This window comes from Mya arenaria, chromosome 8, assembly GCF_026914265.1.
Source record: "Mya arenaria isolate MELC-2E11 chromosome 8, ASM2691426v1".
Taxonomy (NCBI): Eukaryota; Metazoa; Mollusca; class Bivalvia; order Myida; family Myidae; genus Mya; species Mya arenaria.
In genome coordinates this window covers 22,774,352-22,799,631 of record NC_069129.1, presented here as the reverse complement: position 1 = coordinate 22,799,631, position 25,280 = coordinate 22,774,352, and the positions used below count along the sequence as shown (strand labels likewise).

General features: G+C 32.8%; 1 protein-coding gene across 1 annotated transcript; it reads right to left on the bottom strand.

Annotated features, from left to right (window-relative positions):
• Window positions 1–391: 391 nt before the first annotated feature.
• Window positions 392–20,542, bottom strand: LOC128243594 (GTP-binding protein RAD-like). Its single transcript, XM_052961456.1, has 5 exons — window positions 19,763–20,542; window positions 5,058–5,134; window positions 3,813–3,996; window positions 3,133–3,238; window positions 392–2,708 (listed from the first exon to the last, which is right to left on the bottom strand). Exons 1-5 carry the CDS (start codon window positions 20,253–20,255, stop codon window positions 2,546–2,548), a joined length of 1,023 nt encoding a protein of 340 aa, XP_052817416.1. The 5' UTR covers window positions 20,256–20,542; the 3' UTR covers window positions 392–2,545.
• Between the last annotated feature and the right edge of the window lie 4,738 nt (window positions 20,543–25,280).

Sequence of the window (25,280 nt, the reverse complement as noted above, 5' to 3'; positions counted from 1 at the left end):
CCTACAATTCTGAAAAATGTGGTCGTTGACGAATAATTATTAAAAATATATTGTGAAAGATTTGCTTCGATATATATAGGAATTGCCAAATCGATTACTACAGTCTCGAAGGTTTCTGAATTTTTATATAAGCTAAGCTAGGGGATTCCTCTTCCCCGCTAAAATTTGCAATGAATTTATATTTCATTAGCTTTATCGTTTCGACAAGAATGACGCAAACCATTTGTGACTGTTATGATGCATTTGTAGTTTATCTTTGTGGTTTATTCTTGCTCTGTGTGTCTCTCGTTGCGTGTCTGTGGAGCATTAACCTTGTTTCTTTAAACAGGGTGGACGTTTACTTTTTCGACTACTCGAATTTTCTTTGCAGTTATATCAAAGAAAAAACAAATATTATAACATTTTTTTATTTCTGAACAAATATGTTTGACAAATTAATACGCAAACCAATTTTATCCATAGTTTGTAATGATATTATGAATCAAACACATTAACACATATTCTAACAATATATTTATGTAGCTGTGAACAATCAGTATCATATGCAGTTAATAAGTGTATGCGATCATCTAAGTATTCAGTTATATGATACTGATATGGTATAAAACATCGCATCTATGATTTAATTTATATGTCGTAAATACATTTCTAAACAACAATAATGTTTCTATTTATATACAAAAACAAGCGTTTCGTCCATGATTTATTATTGAATAACACCAAATGAAGCATTCAGGCTTTCTGATTTCATCACGTTTTAATAAAACCAAATTCCGCAACGTAAATGATATGATATCATATACAATCCCAGATAGAAATAAAAGCAACCCAATCGAATAATTTACAATTCAATTGACATATGTTTGGCTTCAAAGGAAGAACATGATATTTATTTAGCAGCTCTTGCCAGGACAGTATTTTTGTCGTCGGATAAACATCCTGATGTCGTTTGATTCAGCACGTAAACACACTTTTACCATATATGTTATTGTGCAATTTTCTGCGTTTGCCTTTATGTCGAATGTTTATTTGGCTGTGTGTTTTGTGGTCTCATTTTTTATACAGCATTAAAGGATGCGTTGGCACTCAGGCATGTCCTGGTTATTTCAAATACATTCGTTTCCGTTTAAACTTTTATGGAAACAAGATGTCTCTGAATTAAACTGATATCAAAGTATTAATAAGTCTTATAATTGGCACACGGTCAATAGTGGCAACATGTTTTCTGCGACATGCTACTGTCAGCATGGCGAAGAATATGTAAAAATCGTGAAAAGGCCAAGGACCGAAGCTACAAAGGAAACCCGAGTAAGGCTATGATTATTTTACTCGTTGTCGGACAATGGTAATAGGGTTAAGCTAGTTTATATGTAAATAACATTTATTCACTTATTCATATTTTTCCAAGAAGATGAAAATTCGTGAAAGCATAGATCGACATTGAACACGAAAAGAAATAAAATTACACAGAATCTGGTAGTTCATACTGTTGTTTGGTGGTTGACTTGTCTATCCAGCATAAAAAAAAACATTTAACTCTTAATTTTAAAATGCACTTTAATAAATATGAGTGGCACACTATGGGTTACACTTGATAGATGCAAACATTATTGTGTTGAAATAATTTAATTAGTGCACCATATGATTTTGGCACAGATACCAAATAGCGAAATCTTTGTGACCACGTACCTATCAATTAAAATCCAATTTATTTAAAACCTAATATTTTTTATCCAAAAACAAATCATTTTGTTTTGTTTTGCACATTAAATTCATATAGGAGAAACATATAAATGCATTAAAACTTTATAAAATACATCAACCTATATTGTATACAGTGGTTCAGAATCAGTAAAATCCATTACCAAAGCTTATGAAAGTAACTGTACTCATGGGCATAATGCGTTTCGAGGTCATTCAATTACTTGCTTGACTTTAACTTTGTCGAGCTAGTTGCTACAATAATAGAACCGATTTACTCACGGAAACAGTACGATATACTTGTTTCACTCTGTTTCTATGCAAGTCCAGTAGTAAAACTCAATTCTAAATTGCCTACAGAGATACACGAAATAGTTTCTAAACAATGTATTGATGTGGTTGATTATGAATGTTTGTTTTTCTAATCTATGTCATTGGATTTGACCCTGTGCCAGTGAACGGGGTGTATGTTTACTCATTCCACAACTGTACTTGTTTCTCTAGTTTTTCCTATAAATATTCAAATGATTACTCCACCACTTTATCTTATTCTGACCTCAATAGATCATTAATTGGAAATTTTATTTATCAATGATATAAAACTTAAATAAATAGTCCTTATAATACTGAAGCATGGAAGAAAAGGTTGTCATAAAGAGTACAGATGGTCGCATTTGATAGACTTTCGTCGGTCACTCTGATAGCAAAACCCACTACACATTATTTGTGGTTACCAAGACCTGGTATTAGAACGCACGGACGCTTTGTTGTTTCGTTCCATTATTCGAACGACTTTCAGTTTTATAATAAAACCTGGAATATATGTCAATTAACACAAACCATGTCAAAGGTCATATAAATGGTCACATGACAAGGACTTTTGTCGGTTAAAAAGTTTTTGGAGCACACTTCGAGCAGATTTAAGTGAGCCATGGCGATGCTTTATACGACCTGGTGCAGTCAACTTCTCCATCTGTTGTAGGAGTTTGTTCGGATTGAGCTTAAGTCTGAAACAAAAACATTTCCTTTCATAAAGTGCTTATAAATGATTATTTAAGGCATTAATACAGTCACAAAGAACATATTCCACGGTTAATATTCGAATTTGTGCTAATGTACATATACAAATGTAAAGGTTGAAGTATGTCTTGATAAACAAAATAATTCTGTTATGTAATAGTATAATTTTACACTTTTTTTAATCCGCGGAATACATCCATCAGCATAAACATGATACAGCATTGAAACCAAACATGTTATTGGTTAACAAGATTGGTCGACCTGACAACTCCTCCATTTTGTAATAAGTAAAACCTCATTCTGTTGAAATACACTATCTTTGATAACATCAAAAAGACATATGGCTTCTCTAAATCCCTAGACATACGGTTATTGGCGTTATTTCAAGGCTTCTTTTCTCGTTTTAATCACCTTATTTGTGTAAGGATTCCGACAAGTAGGTTGTCCACGTGGTGGTTTAGAGACGCAGACGTCTCAACGTATTTACAGTTGTAGTACGAAGCGCACAAGCGGGCATCTGTGTGAAAGAGAAAGGGTTATTAAAGATGCGCTCTTACTCCCAAATAAGATTTACCACAGTTAATAACATTGTTTAAATATTCCAAACAGGATGAACAAATGTCGAAAACAATGGTCTTATGATGAGTTTAATTTGAAAGAAATGAGCATAAAACACGGTATTTCTACCTTATGAGACTTTAGTAGACCACAGTAAATTTTTAAGCATTTACTTATCATTTAATAGTTTGGAGCTTTCTGATATTAAATACCTGGTTACAATCTTTTAATCAGTAATTAATACTTTCCATAATTACATTATTTAGTAAATAGTTAAAGGTTTATCAGTCAAAATCGATGTTTGTTATACATGTGTATGTATTGATTTTGTCCATCATATAAAGTCAATGCATATTTACACTATTATATTATGTCCAAAAGAATTCGTATTTGTTAAAAAAATATTTGCATATACCTTAAAACCTGTTTAAGTATAATATTAATTTCATGATTCCTTTACATGTCAGACGTCCTTGAAAATCAAAATTCCAAACAATAAGAGGCTGATACATTCTTCATATTAGTTAACATACCATTTTTTTCCACTGTACGTTTCCGGACTAGGTCCGTTTTGTTCCCAACAAAGAATATGCTTTTGTCAGTGGTAAGCTCGTTTCTAAGGTAACGTACGAGCTGGACAGCATAGTCATACGTCTCTTTATCCGTTATGGAGAATACTACCATGTAGGCGTCCACGTTGATATCTTCTTCTGGAAACTGAATAAAAGGACATGTAACATATACTTTGGGCCAAACATTTGAAAGACCTTGCAAGAGAACGGTAAAAAGACACAGTGTAATTTCACATTATTCGGTATCGTTAATTATGATTAATGGCTTTTGAGATACGATACTGAGAACGCTGGTGCAAAAAGCATTGGCAGTGTAGCATCCTCCATTGACGACAATGATCAGTTTATGTTTCATAATTGGACTCTCACCTTATTTGATGTTTGTTGGGGCATTTCTCAGAATCGATCTACGTGAAATTAATGAACTGAAAATTTGAAAATCCGCGACTGTAATTGGCCAACAAAAATGCAAACACCAAGAAGATGCTACCTTTAACTACTGACATTAGATTAGCAGTAAGTTCGAAAAAATTGACAGACTGAACCCCATATACTCTATAAAACTATTTGTCGTGCATTCATCCGAACTGACCTACGTAAAAAATGAACAAACAATCAAAAATATCATCCATTGGCATTAGCCCACACAAAAATTCAAACACCAAAATTTAAAATGTATAACATACTTTGTATCTAATTTATTTATTTTTTAAGATTTTCTTCTCTTTTTAGAGTTTTATTGGAGGCTTTGTCCATGCAACGAATAATTTTAGAGAATTCGAAACATATCTTAATATAGTTCTACCATAAACTTACTGTAAAATAAGCAAAAATGTATATAATTAAAGCTGTACGTAATGTCGCCGTAAAGTCATCACGTACGATTACAAGAGAATAATATCAGAATTATGTCAGCTTAATGTATCCAATTACGAAATTAATAATACTTATTCTTATAATACTTATTAATTATACATTTAAATAAAAATAGCATACTTAATATGGTTACAATGACGTACGTATCCCGGATTGACGGCAGTGAAATAATGATAAATAGAATACTTATATTCCGGGTATTCTGTTTTTGTCAAATTGCGTATATATTCTTAACATTTAACTCACAAAGGTATAGCCACTTATCAAAACAAATTAAAACAACAAATAGATGACGTCATCTGTATTACGTCACATAAATTATCCACGCACCTGCTCATCTTGGTAATTACAGAATTCCAGCAGGGATTCTTCGCCATCCAACATCACAGACACTGTGCTATCAGTAGCTGAAAAAGATAACAATTATGTTTAACAGAACGCTTTATTTACATGTCAAAACTCACACAACACGTTCTAATGCAAGTTCTTCCCATGTTCAAAATATTATGTGACGTCATAATATGTGTGAGTTTCTTGACTTAAATCCAAGAAGCGGAGGGTGTTTCTGAACATTGGCCTTATGAGTGAAGCAACTGAGTTTATTTATAATGTTTTATCTTAAGACGTATCTTTTTATAATAGTGTCCACGTTTGCATAAACTAAATCTCCAATATAGTATTATCACATGACGTTGCTTGTTACGAGTGTAATACAACCATAACTTATTTATATATAACACTAGACGTGCAATATAACCTGTCATTAACTTCATTTTGCCCTATTAATGTAACATAATACATTACACCAGAACACTTAATAGCATCTTCATTATTTTGAGGAATGTGTCATATGATATAATGATTCTTCTTCGTTTCCACTTAGTACAAACATTTATGAAGATAGTTACTAAAAGATTATAAAGCCGACCAACAGCTCACTAACAACTTTCCTTAAGTCGTTTCGTGGTTGTTTGTATTAGATTACAACTGATGTAAGATCCTACATTAATCATACTATTATGTTTCTCTGTTACTGTATTCGCATTGGAAATTTCGCAATTTATGTAACACTTTTTCCCGTACGAATAAGTCAAAGAAATTGTTCTGTTGGAGGAAAATGCGAATATTCAACTTATTGTATTGAAGACGTATATTGTCTGTGTAGACGTTTGACCGCAAACTGCTTTAAGCTTACATATACGGGAAAATGAATGGGCATCTAGAAATGTAGTTGCTGTTTCTAGAAAACATCGCATCTTTATATGGTCATATCTTGTGTATGTAGTGTCTATGTAAGAAACTTTATGATCAATGAGATATTTTCTTTAAAACGTTTGGTTATATGCTGCTTCATTTCAAGACGGTTGTCGATCCATTTTTTAGTAAAAAAACATTTACCATAGAACCCTTACCTCCAGTATAAAGTTATGAAGACACTTTAAAACAAGTATATTCTTATGTTATTAATGAGTCATTATATTCAAAATAAAGAATTTATTCAATTTCTGTTTATAGAAAACCAAACTTCAGACTTAGTCTTTAAACAAGAAAACACAATGTTTCTCTGTTATGTTTTTTTTAGATTGCAGCAAATCACAATTCAATTGACGGCTTAATTCTTGAAGAAGGGTTGAATGAACGGTGTTGTTTGAAGACGAACGTCTTACAAATATAATTATTCAGATTGTTAATTTGCCCCCAAGATGAACGGCCCCAACCTGAGACGGCATTAGAACGATTCGAGATTGTTAGATCGTTGGCAGATGGAAAACGAGAATATTGTTATAGTCTAAGATGTTCTGTTGTTGTTTTTTGTTTGTTAATAGTAAAGATCTTACATCGCTTTTGTTTCACCTGCATGTATCCAATTCTAAAAAAGATTCACCGAGAGTTAGTTCTCAATAAATACAGTTTAAATAGTCTTTATTTTCTTTAGTAAGTTGCATTGTGATGTTGTTTATCTCTCTTTGGCTGGTAGTCTTGAACCTTGTGATACAGTTAGTTATTGGCCGCTGTAAACATTATTCAGTATGAATTCACATTTTTCAAACACACACAACATTTTACAAACAAATGGAGGAGGAGGCCGATGGATTGTATGGAGCTTATCCTACACAAATGAACATTAAAAACTGTTATACTGTTAGTACATGAAACATATGCATGTACGTATTTTTCTCTAGAACAAATCCTACTCAGTTTCATCAGAATGTGTGCCTTTTAGTACTGTTTTTTTCCTGAGAACATTGTAAAACTTGTAACAATTGAATACCGTATACTAATACATATCAATATTAACAGTTTGATATAAGTATTGCAGTTTATCCAGTAAATCGCACAACTGGTATAGCAAAGACTAAAGGCTTATGAGATAAATACTTTCCTGAGATAAAATAAACGAATCGTCTAACAGTGTGGAAATGCAAATCTAAAAAGAAACACCTTTATAAACAAAACATTGGATGTTGTAAATATATTATGAAAGAAAATGCATCTCGGGTGAAGTAAGTGTGCATTGTTTATGCTATGCACAAAATCCGTTTAATTTTCTAACCGATTGTAAACGATTTGTCACTTCATAGCGCAAATATTAGGTTTTTGCTCCAGTGCGGTTTTGTACGCAAAATCGTTTCAACCTGTTTGTTTACATTTATAAAACGGATTTCCAAAGTATGAATATAAAAAGCCAATATGTAGATTGTTTGTCTAGTACACCGATCTATCAAAAACATGCAACTTTTACTTTTGTTGCAATATTTGTATAGTAGGAGCGGTATTCTGGGAGAATAAACATTTGACTTCAGCCTGCGAATACGTATATATTAGAAATTGTAATACTACTGTTTGCAAATACATTCAGCAATGATTGTTCATCAAAAGGTAAAACATAGGTAGATTGCAATGTTATTTTGTACCGAAGTAACGGTCAATTGCATTCGCCCTTGGAGGCTGTTTCAATAAAGGATTATAGTCACAGCTTCAATATTCTTACATATGTATAAACGTCAAAATTCGCAATATATCGATCGTTTTAGTTCTATTTCCTCAACTTTGTGTTCATTTTTTAAGTTGGCTTAAACTTAATTCATTCAAATATGTAGCAAAATAATGCAATCATTGCACTAAGATTATTTTAATTTACGAATAAAATCGGCTAAAATCTTTATTGAAACGGCTATAATGGTGATTTCGAGCAGCTTTTCAACAATTCAAAGAATTTTGTTCGTCTCCGCGCCGTTAATGAGAGCGTTTTTAAGTTATGATTTAATTGGTCGGTTTAAGTATAATCAAATGAGTGAAAACCGTATGTGCATATGAGCTTCGCGGTTGCATGAGCCCATCTCTTCGATATGCAGTTCCAAATTATGCATTTAAACCTATACGCAAAATTGCTGATAACGGCAGTCAGTTACTTTAATCTGTGAATACGATCGACAGACTATAAATGTTACATGAGATTTCAAATGCAATTAAGTTTAAAACACGATTATTAAACTTCAAAAACTCTAAATTCGTTTGCAATTACATGATATGGCTCAATTGGATATAAATTACTCTGTGCCAATACGGTTTACGATGCCTGTGGGATATCCAGCCCTGATTTACCGCAAATTGAAAAGACCGTTTCAACCAACTCTTAAGCGAAAACAACATTAGGAAGTTGTTTTATGTGGAAGTGTTCTAGTTAATGTATTGTATTTCTTATTTTATTGACAATAAAACACACAAAAACATTAGATAAAGATTTGAATTTCTTTGCTAAATGGTGCTGTGTGTTTTAGTTGTGCTTCCATTTGTGATATCGGTACCGATGCTTGTTTCTCTGTTGTAAGTTTGGCATTATTGTTAAACATTTGGACATGTTTGAGGTAGAGACATCTTAAACCGGTTTGCGCTTTGGTTGGCTGTCAAAGATGGTAAAATAACCTAAATGATTAATAGTCAACTAGAATCATATTTTCATATATATTTATATTTGGTCTGCTGTTCCTTTGATTTACAATGTAGTTCCTTGCGCTTACGACACAATATAGACCAAACAAAATCAAACGTATTTAATGAATTTATAATATGAAACAGAAACATATATGGATGTGTTGTAAGATGAAAGTTAGTTTGTTGAGGTCGTGTGTCTTTCGTTAAATGTCTGTCATGCCTTGACATCGTGCCTCTAAACAAGGTTAGTTGTGCTTTGGCAACTATTGTTCCTGGTATATTATAGATATAAACGATACATAGGTAGGTTCTATAAAGCTCACTTGCCCAACAATTTCTAGGTGTTTTAAATATATGCTAAAATAAACATTAACCTTAGCTGATGCTAATAAGAATACATTTGGTTTCCGTTTCATTAAACAACTTAAAAATATTTCATTGAAATTCGGGGGTATAATTAAATAATGAATATAAGAAGTGATTTATTCATGAATTTAGGACCTTTTTTCGATGATATAATGCTCATATTCCATCTCATCATTATAGGAACCCTAAGTCGAACATGCGTCTTCAAAAATGTTCCCATACATTTTAATTGAATTTAATCAAAATAATAAAATTCGAAGAAAATAGATAATTGATGAACATAATTGATTATCACCAATGTTGGGATATCTCATTGATGAATTTTTGATTATATTCAATTATCGCACCTTGAATTTAACATTTTACTCACAAAAATAAATAAAAAGGTCAGCACTAAACCAATTCAACTATTAGATTTGTGTTTAAACTTTTCAGTGACTTGTCAATTTGTGGGAGTGCCCTTTAAGATAAAGCATAAATGTTACTTTCATATCAATTTCTAGTACGAAGATACGCTTTTGATTATTTCCTATTTGATTGGTTTAAACATATAAAAATATGCAGATACCCTTGTAGCATAATACTCTTTAGGAGAACATGCTTCGATTGTTGTTATTCACTGGAATATTGTATAATTCGTTATAAATGCAATATCGCAAGCCAATTAATGTTTGGATCTTATTATTGTGTTAACCCCTTCATATTTCTGTGCTAAAATACACAGCTCGTATATCATAGGTGTGGAAATATGGATCGAAAAAGAAACACATAAATAAACAATACATTGAATACAGTATTATTTAGAAAAAAAGAAAAGAAAAGAAATCTAGCTCGTTATTGAATTAGTTTTTCACTCCTTCCGTTTAATTTTCACAGATTTTCTTCGTTCGTATTTTCATTACGGTAGTCTCAGGAATATTTGCCCCCAGCCGGCACGAAATTAACAACTTCTGACGCATTTCATTTTTGACTCATCGTTTATATTTAGCCCACGGATTTCCTCATTGTTGACATTAAAAGCCAATATGTAGAACTTACGTCTAGCCGACCGAGCTGTCCAAAACATGAAGCTTATGTTGCATTATCTTGCTGTACTTTTAAACTCTTAGTTCAATCTTCTGCGTACAAGATTGATCTGGATATGGAATTTGCACTATTTGACCCAAAACCAAGACAATTAATATATTATTATCGTGCCAAAAGTAGATCGTTTGGCGGTTTGATTTTTTCCATTTGTTTTCCAGTTGTATATTGAAAAAAGCGATGTACTTGCATAAGGGTTGTGAACTAAGGAACGCAATTTTTAAAATTCAATAACGTATATACCAGGGGTGATCGTAAAGTTCGTGTAAATTGCTCATAACATTTTTTATATATATATAAATGTATGTATATATACATTTTATACAGGTTTATAACCGCCATCTCCTCAAAGTGATATTATTACAAATGTTGTTTGTTTTCAGTCTATGATTCATGCAACTATTAACTTGTGTACTTATATATATTTTTTTAATATAGAACGATTATACCAACGATTGATTGCTTGATGTGTGTATAAAGCAGTATAACTTCATAATTTATGTAAATGTATATAGATATATGTGTATTGCTATAGGTTCATTTACCTTTATGTTGTAACAGACTACGCAATTATGAAACTATATACATTGTATCATATATTACTACGTTCATTATTGGAAACCAGTAAGCTCATTCTGTGAATATCTGAACACTGTCATTAGTGTGTTCAAAGATGTAGAATAAAAAAGTTTTACGAATGACTAAAGGGTACCTTGGGTGTTATGTGTTTAGAAGAAAAATATGAAAAAGGTGACTGAATAGTGTCTTGAGTTCGTCCAGATGAAGAGTATAAAAAAGATTATACGAAGCGCTGAGAGGTACCATGAGTGTGCTAGGTGTAGAATGTCAAAAATGTGTTGGATTCTATAAATGACCGAATAATATTATTTGAGTGATTTAGATGCTGAAAATGAAGAAAAGTGCTAGGTTTTCCGAATGCCTTGATAGTACCATGAGCTCATTTCAGGAGACACTAATGTTGTTATTTGTCCAATAGCATTTTATTACAGCAAATAGTTTAACAATGTATATTACTTTTGTTCGTAATCGACCCAATTCGTGAGGCGGGGGGATGAGGGGGTGCATTTTTCCGCGATAGTTAATCAAGGCTATTTTGCGAGGCGTCAATTTTTACTCAGTAAATATAGGAAAATAACTATTTATCTAGGTTAAATTATCTGTTTAATAGATTCCAGAGAAAACCGCGAATAGTGTTCATGCTATGAAAATACTCGGACCAGCCTAGTCGTCAAATGTCAACCCTGTCTAGAGGAACAAGGTTAGGGCTTAAACCATCACGAAATATATAAATCAATATACAGTTATTGTAGTCGAAATCTGCATATCATATATGGAACCCTGCCATACGATGCTGTGTAATATGTGTGATTTTTTGCAACCGTTGCTGTCATCGAAGACAATCTATATCATGCTTTTTTATACAGCATTCTATGACAGTCTTTTTTTCTTAATCTTTTTAGAGTAACCTTTTTTAAATGACATAGAAGCATACACGCAACATATACTTTTCCAATTATATTACGCACGGATGCCTACAACTAACGCCTAATAAACTGGCACAGACGTTAACGAGATGATATTTTTAAGACGAAATTAACTGTAGAGCATGAACAGGTACAACCCTTACAGTACAATTGTGAAAGAGGATAAATAAAGGAGCGTTTCATTATCGCCCTGTTGGTGCTTGTTATTTGCAATGGACGTTGTTAGTGCTATATTTATTGACAGTTTGACTGTTTTTGTTTGCCAAAGATATTGCTGTATTGCGTTTGAAATTTGAAAAAAAAAAATCTGAAAAAATACGCAGACGCTTTGATATAAAGAAAATAAGTGTGACAGTTATTTTTCCAGTAAGCCGTCTACATAATCAAACTGAAATGCGTACGTGACAAATAAGATTAAACTGTAAACTTGTTATCGTTCATATTTGAATCTCATGGCGCTCGCTAAGCTCGCTTGTGATATGTTCCATAAATTCAAAATATCGATAACAAAAACATGTTTGTTTTGTCTGCCTATGAATGTGTATATTAATATCAGACGCACAAACCCAGAGAAAGGCCAAGTAGTAAACTAAAGCAACTTATTTTACACTCTATATTGCATTAATTGCGGGTGGGGTTCTATTACCGCAATTTTCCAGAAAGAATATTTCTCACATGCCCAGTAGTAAAAATCAAATCAAAAGTTAACCCATTAAGGGCTTAAAACTTAACAAAAAAAGTAACTAATCTTCAGTTATTGATGAACGTATATTACTTATAAATGTGCACTTCTAAGAGCGTTGTTGGCTTATATATGTTTTTGCATTTCTCACCATGGCTGCCGTCGGGTAAAAGTCAGTTCATGAAATATTTTAAAGGGTTTCTATGAGACATAACATGTTGAACGTGTCAGAAAAGAGGAATTTAACACGTTTAACACAAATTTGTCTAAATTACACATTTTCCCGGAATTCACTAAACAATACAAACATGTGTTCTTCTTTACTTCTCAATGTTAAAACAATAACCATTATCTGAAACTGATGCTATTTCGAAGGTATAGGTATGTTTTCAAAATAAGAGTGATCATCTAATGTTCAATACTTGAAATAAGCATGTGTAAGGCTTAATAAATCTGCGTTTCACAGATAAGAATCAGCAAGACACTCAGTATAATATGCTCGGGTTTTTTTATTTCCTGTCAGTATCTCATCTTAAGAAGTTCTATGTGTTTGCAGTGTTATTATGTTGTATATTTTTGTCACGTCAGTGCTGTTTAACAAAATAACAGTTTGCAAGTTGTTTTCAGTTTTTGTCAAATGAAAAACAGAAATGCCGTCTCCGCTCAAACTAGTATTTCCTTCAAGAATGATATTTGGTGAAATGGCTTTAAAATATTAATGAAAATAATCAAACAATGGACACTACAAGGAAAAGCCCAGTATTAAACCAATTAATTAATCAGGACACTATTTATTGGCACTCGTTTAAAGCATAAAACACTAAACGAGAGACACAAATCGTCGCAAAACAACACAAACATACAACACATGCATCAGTGCATCTTCATACAAGACATTTACAGTCAATAACTGTTCTTCTTTTGATGTACTCCAAAGCTTTTTTGTACTCATCATATTTGCGCTCTAGCATTAGGTCAAGCAAAATGATTGATGATGATTTAAAATACTTTATTGGAAACAGACACTCTATACGCCTACGACTGGCCACAAGTCTGATTATATTGGCCTGAAAGCCTCGAGAGCAATTTGTTGTCAAATATCAAGTGGTATTGAAGGACGTTCTATGCATATATTACCTAAAGAATTTTTGTTCAACACGCAACAGACAGACTTTTCAAAGAATTGTCCACTAAAAGGATAAAGTCATTGTTTAACGCCAAATCGTATTTTGTTAGCAATGCATGGAAATAAATGTCATTTATTGTGTTGTTGTTGTTTTCGTGTGAAAAACAATTGTTGTTTTGGTGGGAAAAACAATGTGGTTTAGCACCTATAAACTGGTTAACCACTTGTGAAAATACATCTGTATGCTCTGACCGCTCTAAGCGGTCACCCCAAAAGGATTTTCAACATGATATGTTGTTATTGGATACGTCAACTTAGTGACAATTAGGTTTGCTAAGTATTTGTATTCGTGGTATATACACAACAACATTGTATCTACATATACTTGTTGTATTTTTTTTTCAAATCACAAACCAATCAACATAATAAACTACAAAAATAAAAAGAAGCACATAATCTGAGATGGTATAACCATACTTTAATTCATTGGCATGTGCTAAAACGCATGTTGCAATGAGTAGTGATTCCGAATTGGTGTAATTTGCCCTCTACATGAACTCCCAAAGTAACGTGATGAAAATTGTTGTTTTCAAGATGAATTGGCATACTTTATTGGAAGGAGTCGCCAAATACGCCCACGACTAGCCAAAAATTTGTCAATATTGGCGTAAAAGCCGCCAAAGCAACATGTTGTCAACTCCAAAGTGGAATTGGTATACAATTCATCCATATATCACTTTAAGAATTATTTTTGGACACGCAAACGCAATTGACGAAGAAATTTTACTTTGCAAGACATAAGGCCATGGTTTTGATATCATAGCGTATTTTTAAATACGTTTCTGGAATAAATCTAAAGTTTAATTCCTCAAATACTCAAATTTGATAAAACTCAAATGGAATACTTTGTTGGTTAAAGACAGTTGAGCATTTACAAACCGGTTTTATTTTCAGTGGCAGTTCCAAGTCGGCATCTCCAAAATGTTGTTTACATAATGCTGATAACAGTGTTATTTTCAACAGTTTTGATCACGTTTCAGTGGATCAGCCATTAAAAAAAACATGTTGAATGTGAGCAAAATACTTTTTATTGTAGTGATAAAACATTATCACTGAAAACATATGACAGGAAATGCTCTATTTGCCGAAAACCGTCAGTAACGCAATTGAGAATTGAATGGCTTAAGGCTTGGACTTCCGTATTTGCCAGTTGCTGTTTGTTTTTTGTCCATAAACGTAATAGCTAAATTTATATCAAGTGTGTAAGCAGTGTATGGCGAGTATTTAAGAGTCCCTTAACCTGTTCCATGTTGCTTGTTCAGTTTTGGATCGCTTACATTAGTGTTAATATTTATGTGAAAAACTACAGAAACAAGTCCAGTAGCCAAAAGTGTAAACATAAACCCCTTTTAAGTAGAAGTTCGGCCTTCTACATTAAAGTTTGGCTTGTTTGCAGTATAGTTATGACCTACTTACAGTAAAGTTTTGCCCTATTCACATCAAAGGTTTGGCTTGCAGAGTTTTTGCCTGCTTACATATAATTCGGCTTGCCTTTAGTATAGTTATGTGCTGCTTACAATAGGTTTTGCCCTGCTCAGAGTAAATATTTGTCTTGCAAAGTTTTGCCTGCTCACATATATTTTGGCTTGCCTACCGTATAGTTATGGCCTGCTTGCAGTCGATTGTTGGCCTGCTTACAGTAGATTTGCCTGCTTACAAGAGGGTTTTGGCATATACAATAGGGTTCTGACAGGCTTATAGTAGAGCTTTGACTTGCTTACGGTGTAATTTGGCCTGCTTTCCGTTATATTTTACCTGCTAACAGTAGATATTTTGCTCTTTACAGTAACCTATTGATGATTTTGACCTGCTTTCAGTGAGGTTTGAGTCGCTGAACTGTCCCTGTAGTTTTTAGTACATCATCAAACATCCCATTAAATAGATTTTGATTACTAAATTAGCCCCTATTTTGTGTTTTGCGCACAAACATCTTTGGTATGTATTATCTATCTAGTCAACTGTTTGTCAATACTAATAATAATGATGAATTGTAACATAACAAATTAAGATAAACAGCTCGCCAAAGCAAAACAGAAGGCGCATTCGCGTCATCGATGATAATAGCAATTGATTCACGAACTATCCTCAATTCTACATAATAATTCTCATCAAACATTCCTTTGACTTTCGCTTTCAACCATGTTTAAATAGTTGCCTTACGTCTGAACTAGAAATGACGATTTGTTTATGCTCGTAAAACATAAAACCGTTATTTTTGTTATTTTTAAAATTCTTTAGCTGCTGCCTTGTTTCGTTGGAGTTAAGTCTCCTTAGACATCAATACACAAAAGTACATAACATATTCATACGCGCCAGCTATTTCATATATGGAAATTTGACAGATAGCGGTAATTTAAATCCATTTTTATCGAAAAAATAGAAAAAATCGAAATGTATATATAAGATAGAATGATATCACGTCTCGTTCAGACCGTGTTTACACACACTGAACACGACGTGATACAGGTCACCAGAAAAGCGTCCTATCATGATATACCCTGTACATATAATTATTATTTTATTCAAAGCAAATATTCACCATCTCGAACTGATACTGTCATCTATGACCAGACGTATATCATTAAGCAACATAAAGTTCTAAGCCGTCGTCATAAATATTCTGCTTTAAGAACTAGAATAAGAAGATCATTAATAGCTTTCTATTTATAACTGATCTTAACATTGAGGAGATGTTTGCTGAAGTACGTAGAAAGTAAACGCCACATGTTGTCACAAATGATTCAATATCGTGTTGCATCTAAGCGTGCTGGCAAAATATACGCATCGTGTATGTCAGGTATACTGGCAGCCGCGCTGATGTGACTTATGTGATTTAAAGATGCACTCTTACTCCCCAATAAAATTTACCACAATTAATAATATTGTTAAAATATTCCAAAACGGATGAATGAATGTCAAAACCAATCATGAAGGATACCGAGTTTAATTTGAAAGAAATGAGCATAAAACACGGTATTTCTACGTCATGAGACTAAAGTAGACCACAGTACACAGCAAATCTTATAGCATTCGCCAATCAATAATATTTTTTGCATTTTCTGATATTATATTCACGGTTACAATCTTGTTATCAGTAAGTAATATTTTCTACAAATGCATTATTTAGTAAGTAGTTAAAGGTTTATCACTCAAAAATTATGTTTATTATAAATGTGTATGTATTGATTTTGAATAAGAGTGTCACTTTAAGGAACAACCAAGAATAGTTGGTGAGCAAATGCAGTAAGCTTGCATATCAAACCACATGTAAAAAGTCATACTCAAGTGCCATTATCTAGTGAATCTAAAAGGGTTTACATTTAAAATTTTAACAAAAATTGACGAATGGGGTTCCTGTACTTTCATTGTTTTAGTCGTGCATTTTGTTGTTTATACTTTCCCTGCTTTAATATATGAAATCACGAAAAAATAATATAATATTCTAAAAGCAACATTTTTATATCAATGCCTTTTAAATCAATCATTAATCAAGTTACTTTCTAAGCTCTATAGATTAACAAATATTTTAATACATAACGACAAATAATTATGGAACGTATCTTGCATAATGTGAAGAGACTTAGTTTAAAGGAGATATAAAACATCCACGATACGACACAGATACTGTAATAAAACATGGCACACGACATACAGACGCTTCCAGACAGATATAAAAAACACAATATGACCACACTGATAATATTTTATGCCATTTCGCTCTCATATTCATGCAGATTGCTTCTTTCTCGACATTTATTAGAAAATGGCATGAGAGATGGAAAACAAAGCATTGATTGGATTCTTAGATTGTTGCAATCTATTTTGACGCAGTCTTGCGTAGCTTGCTTTATAAATATAACCTACTTGTAGCCTTCATGTATTAAAGATGCACTAGTATTCCCAATTTAGACTTACCACAATTATAACAATTTTTAAATATACCAGAAAGGATGAATAAATGTCGAAAACAATGGTTCTTATGAACGATTCCGAGTTGTGCAGAAAACACGGCATTTCTACCTTATGAGACTATAGTAGATCACTGTAAATCTTTTAGCATTCACCAATCATTAAATATTATTGGTTTTTAGCTATTGAATACACTGTTACAATCTCGTTATCAGTAATTAATATCCTCCATAATGCATTATTAAGTGAGTTGTCCAAGATTTGTCACTCAAAATTTATGGTTGTTATACATGTGTATGTATTGATTTTAAAAAAGAGTGTTACTTTAATTGTATATGGAAACTACATTCGGAACATATCGGTAATTTTCCATCAAAAACAGACTCGGACGTAAATGCTCGGTTTACAATGTCAGGAATCTTGTCATTGATCTACATTGCAAGTTGATGGCGTAGTAATTTCAATTAAGTTGTTAATGACTTTCTCTGGAATCTTTAATATAAATGCGATAATACATTTCACTAACTTAGTTATACAAACTACTCGTAAAACACTATAAGTTATTAATACGATTATATAACAAATTACGAACTACTTTTAATGATGTATGACCTGCATACATCCGAGGTTGTTTTTCGATTGAAAATGGCCGAGGAGTTCAGAATGGGTACGTTCAAGAAAAACTAAGAACCATTTTGTAACTTTATTACAAAGAAAATCAAAGTGAAAGTGTATCTCTCTTACGCGGAAATAGACGTTAACAAAAAGTATTTTCGATTCATACTCAATTCCGTAAATCTGAATCTTGCATTCACCTTGCTAAATGTTGTTTTCTTCATACTTCATATCACATAGTACTGTAAATTTTTGGCATAAACATTATTAATTTCTAATCGTAATACTCAAATGAATATTTGTTAAACAAAGTCGTAGCAAACGGCAATAACACGTTTGAATTACAAGTTGTTTTAAGTGCATCCCAAACATTTGCCTTTCTTGTTTATAATTTCCCATGGTGGTAACACCAACATGGAAACAGATGCCCAGTGGGGTCAGCATCTTACACATTTATCAGTAAGAGTGAAATCAAACAAATACGCACACTGGCAGCGCCAGCAACAAGATTAAGACAGCAGAGTATTAACCAGTTGTTGTCTGTTTTGTGAATGTGATATTTATGTAAATACCGTGCGATTTCTACGATACTGTGTCCAAGATCATTCGAGCTGATATGAAATGTACAGCCGCTATATAGCATGTCTCCCTTGATTTTCAATAAGACTTTTATATTGTTTTTCAATTATAAAAAACTCTATGTTGTTTTTATTTATAGTTTGCATATACATAACAACCCATAAAATGCAACTAGTAGATAGCTGTGTGGTATTATTTTCAAGGATCCGTAAGTTTGTTCTTTTTTAATTTAAAAATATTAACGGCCGCTACATAGCATGCCCGTCCTGACTTTTAATAAGCTTTAAATTTTGTGTTTCAATTCGTAAAACAACTGTGCAGTTTTTATACATAGTTTGCATATCTATAACAACCCACATACATGCAAGTAGCAGATGGGTGACTTGTATTTATTATGAATGATCTTAAGTTGATGTTTTTTTTAAATTTATAAAATATTAACAGCCGCTTCATATCATATCTCTTTTGAATGTTTTTATAAGATTTTTATTTTGTATTTCAATTCGTAGGAATAAAAACTGTGGATTTTTATTCATAGTTTGCATATCAACAACCCCCATACTGCAAGTAGCAGAGAGCTGCATTGTATATATTATCAAGGATCCTTTAGTTGATGCCTTTTAAATTCATAAAATATTAAATGGCATTCTCATAGGACAACTTAGGTAACTTAAATTTTAATGGACAACTTAGGTAACTTAAATTTTAATGGACAACTTAGGACACTGAAATTTTAATGGACACCTAAGGCTACTTAAATTTCAATGGACAACTTAGGTTACTCCGATTTTAATGGATAACTTATGTGACTTAAATTCTAATGGACAACTTAGGTAACTTAGGTTACTTAAATTTTAATGGACACCTTAGGATACTTAAATTTAAATGGACAACTAAGGTTTCTTAAATTTTAATGAACACCTTAGGCTACCTAAATTTTAATGGACATCTTAGGTTACTTAATTTTTTATAAAACATTTGCCAAGAAGTCAAAAAAAATAACCATGATATTTTAAGGCACAAGGATCCAAGTCAAACATAAACAAACCAAGTTAGAACTCACTGGGAATTGAAGGGATTTAAACCAATTTATGGGCGACCAACCCCAGACTTACTTCAAATCTTCAATTTTAAAACAACACGTACAATATTACTATATAAAACATAAACTTACCGCTCATATCATCACTAGTATTGTTCTCTGAAGACATAAATTGGTTAATGAGCGCTGACTTCCCAACCCCAGGGGAGCCAAGGACGAGAACTCTGTAGTATGATGGTGCTCCTGATGACGCAAAACTGTTGGCACTGCTTGCTTGTGATGTCACGCTTGGTAAGCGTGATCGATCACGCGTTGATGCGGTTAAATCAATATCAGATGACGTTACAGTAAGTCCTGACGTCACATTTAAACCAACCGATCCACGTTTGCGGTAAATATCACCCTTGTTTACAACACCTTTAGACGTTGTTTTGAACGACCGAACGCGACGTAATACTTCAGGATTTCTTACGTCATTGGATGAAAGTGATAATCGGAATGGACTAGGTGGCATACTGTGCCTCCGCATTGTAGAGGTATCATCAACAAAAAGATTGTCACAATAAAAGCTACATGGACTGTCATTTTCTGCCGGCTCAACGTTTAAAAATATAGGACACTCCATCGTTGAAACCGTTATTAGCTTATCACAAAACACGATTTAGTAATCCTGTTGATTTCTTAAAAATGTAACACGCCATTTGGTCCAAAAATACCTCACACTATTTGCTGCGTCCGCCTGCGAACGAGTAATGAATCAATTTCTTTGTTATATTCGTCAAAGAAAATTTCTATTTAAATGTCCAATCGATTCTACTTAACGTTCACACTCTATTTGCTTTTAAGTCTAAATTGTCTTGAAAACCCATAACCAATACGATATTGTCAGACACTGTTAGGCACGTCTTACTTCTCAAAGCGCCATAGGAAAACTGCTTGCATTTCCACATTCGCTGCCTACTTAATCCAAGCTGGTTCCTGCATCACAGATTTTGTTTTCTCTCTCTCTCTCTATCAATGTCTTTTTTTACGACGGAAAGGCGATTGATTAGCGTGAAATAGGCAGCCCATGTGTGACACTAAGGGTCTCATACAAAGTTGACCTTTCCAGTCTGTTCGTGGATTACGGGTGTATTCTGGACACCAGCAATCAAAAACTGACTGCCTTGATTTACGTACTTTTCTGTACATTTCTTAAAATAGAAGTTATTTTTCTGGCCATAAAGGCTTTAGTCAATGGGATATTCTTAAGAGTGCAACACATGTTCAGAATTACTCAGAACAAAATGGTTTGTATGACGTGCTTAGGGATCTTACTCAGGATTTTATGGAGAAAAAAATGGCGTGTTCTTCTCAAACTAAGCTGTTTACAGCACATAACGACATTGCAAATTATTGGTATAAGAAGCGTACATGTTTATCAGTTCTCCTTCTAAACAAGGCTCCAATATCACAATAATACTTAAGTCAATTCTCAATCTCAGACTCAACTCATTTTACCACATAAAAACATAGTACTATTCAATTTGTGCATGTCTTTATATTTTTAACAGAATGTTTTGATAGAATGCTGTCTTAAAAGGTGTAAAATCGTATCTGAACTTTAATAACTTTTGATGATATATGGTGAAATGTGTGACTTAAGTATGTTTGTGATGTTGGGGCAAGGTCTTTGTTAAAGTGACCCTCTTATTCAAAATCAATACATACACATGTATAACAAACATATTTTTTTACTAATAAACCTTAAAAAACTTACTAAATTATGCATTTAAGAAAAACAGTTACTACTGATAACAAGATTGTAACCGCTTATTTAATAGCAGAAATCGCAAAAATATTAAATGATTGGTGAGTGCTTAAAGATTTATTGTGGTCTACTAGGGTCGCATAGGGTAGTAATACCGTGTTTAATGCTCATTTCTTTCAAATTTAACTCGGTATCCTTCATAAGAACCATTGTTGTCTACATTTATTTATTTTTTTGAACATTTCATCAAAATCATTAATTGTGGTAAATCTTATATGGGAGTAAGAGTGCATCTTTAAACATTTCGCTAAAGCCATTGCCCCTGCAGTTTCCATTGTATTACTAGTAATAGGGTTTTATTTTGCAATGCCCGGATGTTGCTATCGATTCATATTTATATAATATATTGTTTATCATGGTAATATTATGTCTTTTGTGTTCCTCATATAGAATACTTGTTGTAAATGTCAAGATTAACTTAGAAGAAACAGATGGCACTTGGATAATTAAATTCCACATCTCTAATGTCATATTGCAAATATATCTCAGAATCGACTGTTTTGGACCGCAAAGATATTTGCGAAAGATAATAATTAAGCAATGAATACGCATTAAAGGGCATATGTCACATCTGTTAATGTATATGAAAAAGACGTATGTGTTTCGCAAACTTTAATAACAACGATTTTCGTGATAAAATCTTCCAGAAACTGGCTTGAATGTGTCAAAACTGATCTTTCCTTTTTTGGAAAATTGTTATTTTAACACGCAATTTAATTTCTCCTTCGAAAATATAGTCACCTGTTTGAATCGAAAAAGAAATCAAGAAAATGAATTTATAATACGTGTAAAAAACTGAAAAAAATGACAGGAAATCGGGCAACATCAAAGTGTGTTCATTTTTGTTTAACTTTTATTTCGCATTGATTTTTCATTATATCAAAATATATTTTTTCTAAGATAAAAATATTCTAAATTAAAAACCATATGAAAAAAACCTTCAATCATCATTTGAGAGATCAAAATACACTTGTTCAATGAATCTCACTTAAATCATTGAATGGTAAAAGAGAAATGAGAACAAAATGGTTCTACAGAACGTCAACATGATTATATTTTAACATGTGCTTGCTCTTTAGTTACAGCTTGAAACATGCATCACAATCATAAATGATTCTACAGTATGTAAAACACGCATTATGTTTAAATATGCCCATGCTCTCAGTAACAGATCGAAACATGCATCACAATCATAAATGATTCTACAGTATCTAAAGCATGCATCCCACTCATATTAAATAGTTCTACAGTATATAAAACACGCGTTATGTTGTAATATGCCCTTGATTTTAGTAACAGCTGGACACATGCCTCACACTCATATTAAATAGTTCTACAGTATATAAAACACGCGTTATGTTGTAATATGCCGTTGCTTTTAGTAACAGCTGGACACATGCCTCACACTCATATTAAATAGTTCTACAGTATATAAAACACGCGTTATGTTGTAATATGCCCTTGATTTTAGTAACAGCTGGACACATGCCTCACACTCATATTAAATAGTTCTACAGTATATAAAACACGCGTTATGTTGTAATATGCCGTTGCTTTTAGTAACAGCTGGACACATGCCTCACACTCATATTAAATAGTTATACAGTATATAAAACACGCGTTATGTTGTAATATGCCGTTGCTTTTAGTAACAGCTGGACAAATGCCTCCCACTCATATTAAATAGTTCTACAGTATATAAAACACGCGTTATGTTGTAATATGCCGTTGCTTTTAGTAACAGCTGGACACATGCCTCACACTCATATTAAATAGTTCTACAGTATATAAAACACGCGTTATGTTGTAATATGCCCTTGATTTTAGTAACAGCTGGACACATGCCTCACACTCATATTAAATAGTTCTACAGTATATAAAACACGCGTTATGTTGTAATATTCCCTTCCTTTTAGTAACAGCTGGACACATGCCTCACACTCATATTAAATAGTTCTACAGTATATAAAACACGCGTTATGTTGTAATATGCCGTTGCTTTTAGTAACAGCTGGACACATGCCTCACACTCATATTAAATAGTTATACAGTATATAAAACACGCGTTATGTTGTAATATGCCGTTGCTTTTAGTAACAGCTGGACAAATGCCTCCCACTCATATTAAATAGTTCTACAGTATATAAAACACGCGTTATGTTGTAATATGCCGTTGCTTTTAGTAACAGCTGGACACATGCCTCACACTCATATTAAATAGTTCTACAGTATATAAAACACGCGTTATGTTGTAATATGCCCTTGCTTTTAGTAACAGCTGGACACATGCCTCACACTCATATTAAATAGTTATACAGTATATAAAACACGCGTTATGTTGTAATATGCCCTTGCTTTTAGTAACAGCTGGACACATGCCTCACACTCATATTAAATAGTTCTACAGTATATAAAACACGCGTTATGTTGTAATATGCCCTTGCTTTTAGTAACAGCTGGACACATGCCTCACACTCATATTAAATAGTTCTACAGTATATAAAACACGCGTTATGTTGTAATATGCCGTTGCTTTTAGTAACAGCTGGACACATGCCTCACACTCATATTAAATAGTTATACAGTATATAAAACACGCGTTATGTTGTAATATGCCCTTGATTTTAGTAACAGCTGGACAAATGCCTCACACTCATATTAAATAGTTCTACAGTATATAAAACACGCGTTATGTTGTAATATGCCCTTGCTTTTAGTAACAGCTGGACACATGCCTCACACTCATATTAAATAGTTCTACAGTATATAAAACACGCGTTATGTTGTAATATGCCGTTGCTTTTAGTAACAGCTGGACAAATGCCTCACACTCATATTAAATAGTTATACAGTATATAAAACACGCGTTATGTTGTAATATGCCCTTGCTTTTAGTAACAGCTGGACACATGCCTCACACTCATATTAAATAGTTCTACAGTATATAAAACACGCATTATGTTGTAATATGCCCTTGCTTTTAGTAACAGCTGGACACATGCCTCACACTCATATTAAATAGTTCTACAGTATATAAAACACGCGTTATGTTGTAATATGCCGTTGCTTTTAGTAACAGCTGGACACATGCCTCACACTCATATTAAATAGTTCTACAGTATATAAAACACGCGTTATGTTGTAATATGCCCTTGCTTTTAGTAACAGCTGGACACATGCCTCACACTCATATTAAATAGTTATACAGTATATAAAACACGCTTTATGTTGTAATATGCCCTTGATTTTAGTAACAGCTGGACAAATGCCTCACACTCATATTAAATAGTTCTACAGTATATAAAACACGCGTTATGTTGTAATATGCCCTTGCTTTTAGTAACAGCTGGACACATGCCTCACACTCATATTAAATAGTTCTACAGTATATAAAACACGCGTTATGTTGTAATATGCCCTTGATTTTAGTAACAGCTGGACACATGCCTCACACTCATATTAAATAGTTCTACAGTATATAAAACACGCGTTATGTTGTAATATGCCCTTGCTTTTAGTAACAGCTGGACACATGCCTCACACTCATATTAAATAGTTCTACAGTATATAAAACACGCGTTATGTTGTAATATGCCCTTGCTTTTAGTAACAGCTGGACACATGCCTCACACTCATATTAAATAGTTCTACAGTATATAAAACACGCGTTATGTTGTAATATGCCCTTGATTTTAGTAACAGCTGGACACATGCCTCACACTCATATTAAATAGTTATACAGTATATAAAACACGCGTTATGTTGTAATATGCCGTTGCTTTTAGTAACAGCTGGACACATGCCTCACACTCATATTAAATAGTTCTACAGTATATAAAA

Bases quoted from the DNA above. Each gene is read 5' to 3' on its own strand.
- LOC128243594 (XM_052961456.1), bottom strand. From the start codon at position 20,255: ATGGAGTGTCCTATATTTTTAAACGTTGAGCCGGCAGAAAATGACAGT. The intron at 3,997-5,057 runs GTGCGTGGATAA...CCTTTTATTCAG, and splicing joins GTAATTACCAAGATGAGCAG to TTTCCAGAAGAAGATATCAA. The intron at 3,239-3,812 runs GTATGTTAACTA...TCTTTCACACAG, and splicing joins ACGTACAGTGGAAAAAAATG to ATGCCCGCTTGTGCGCTTCG.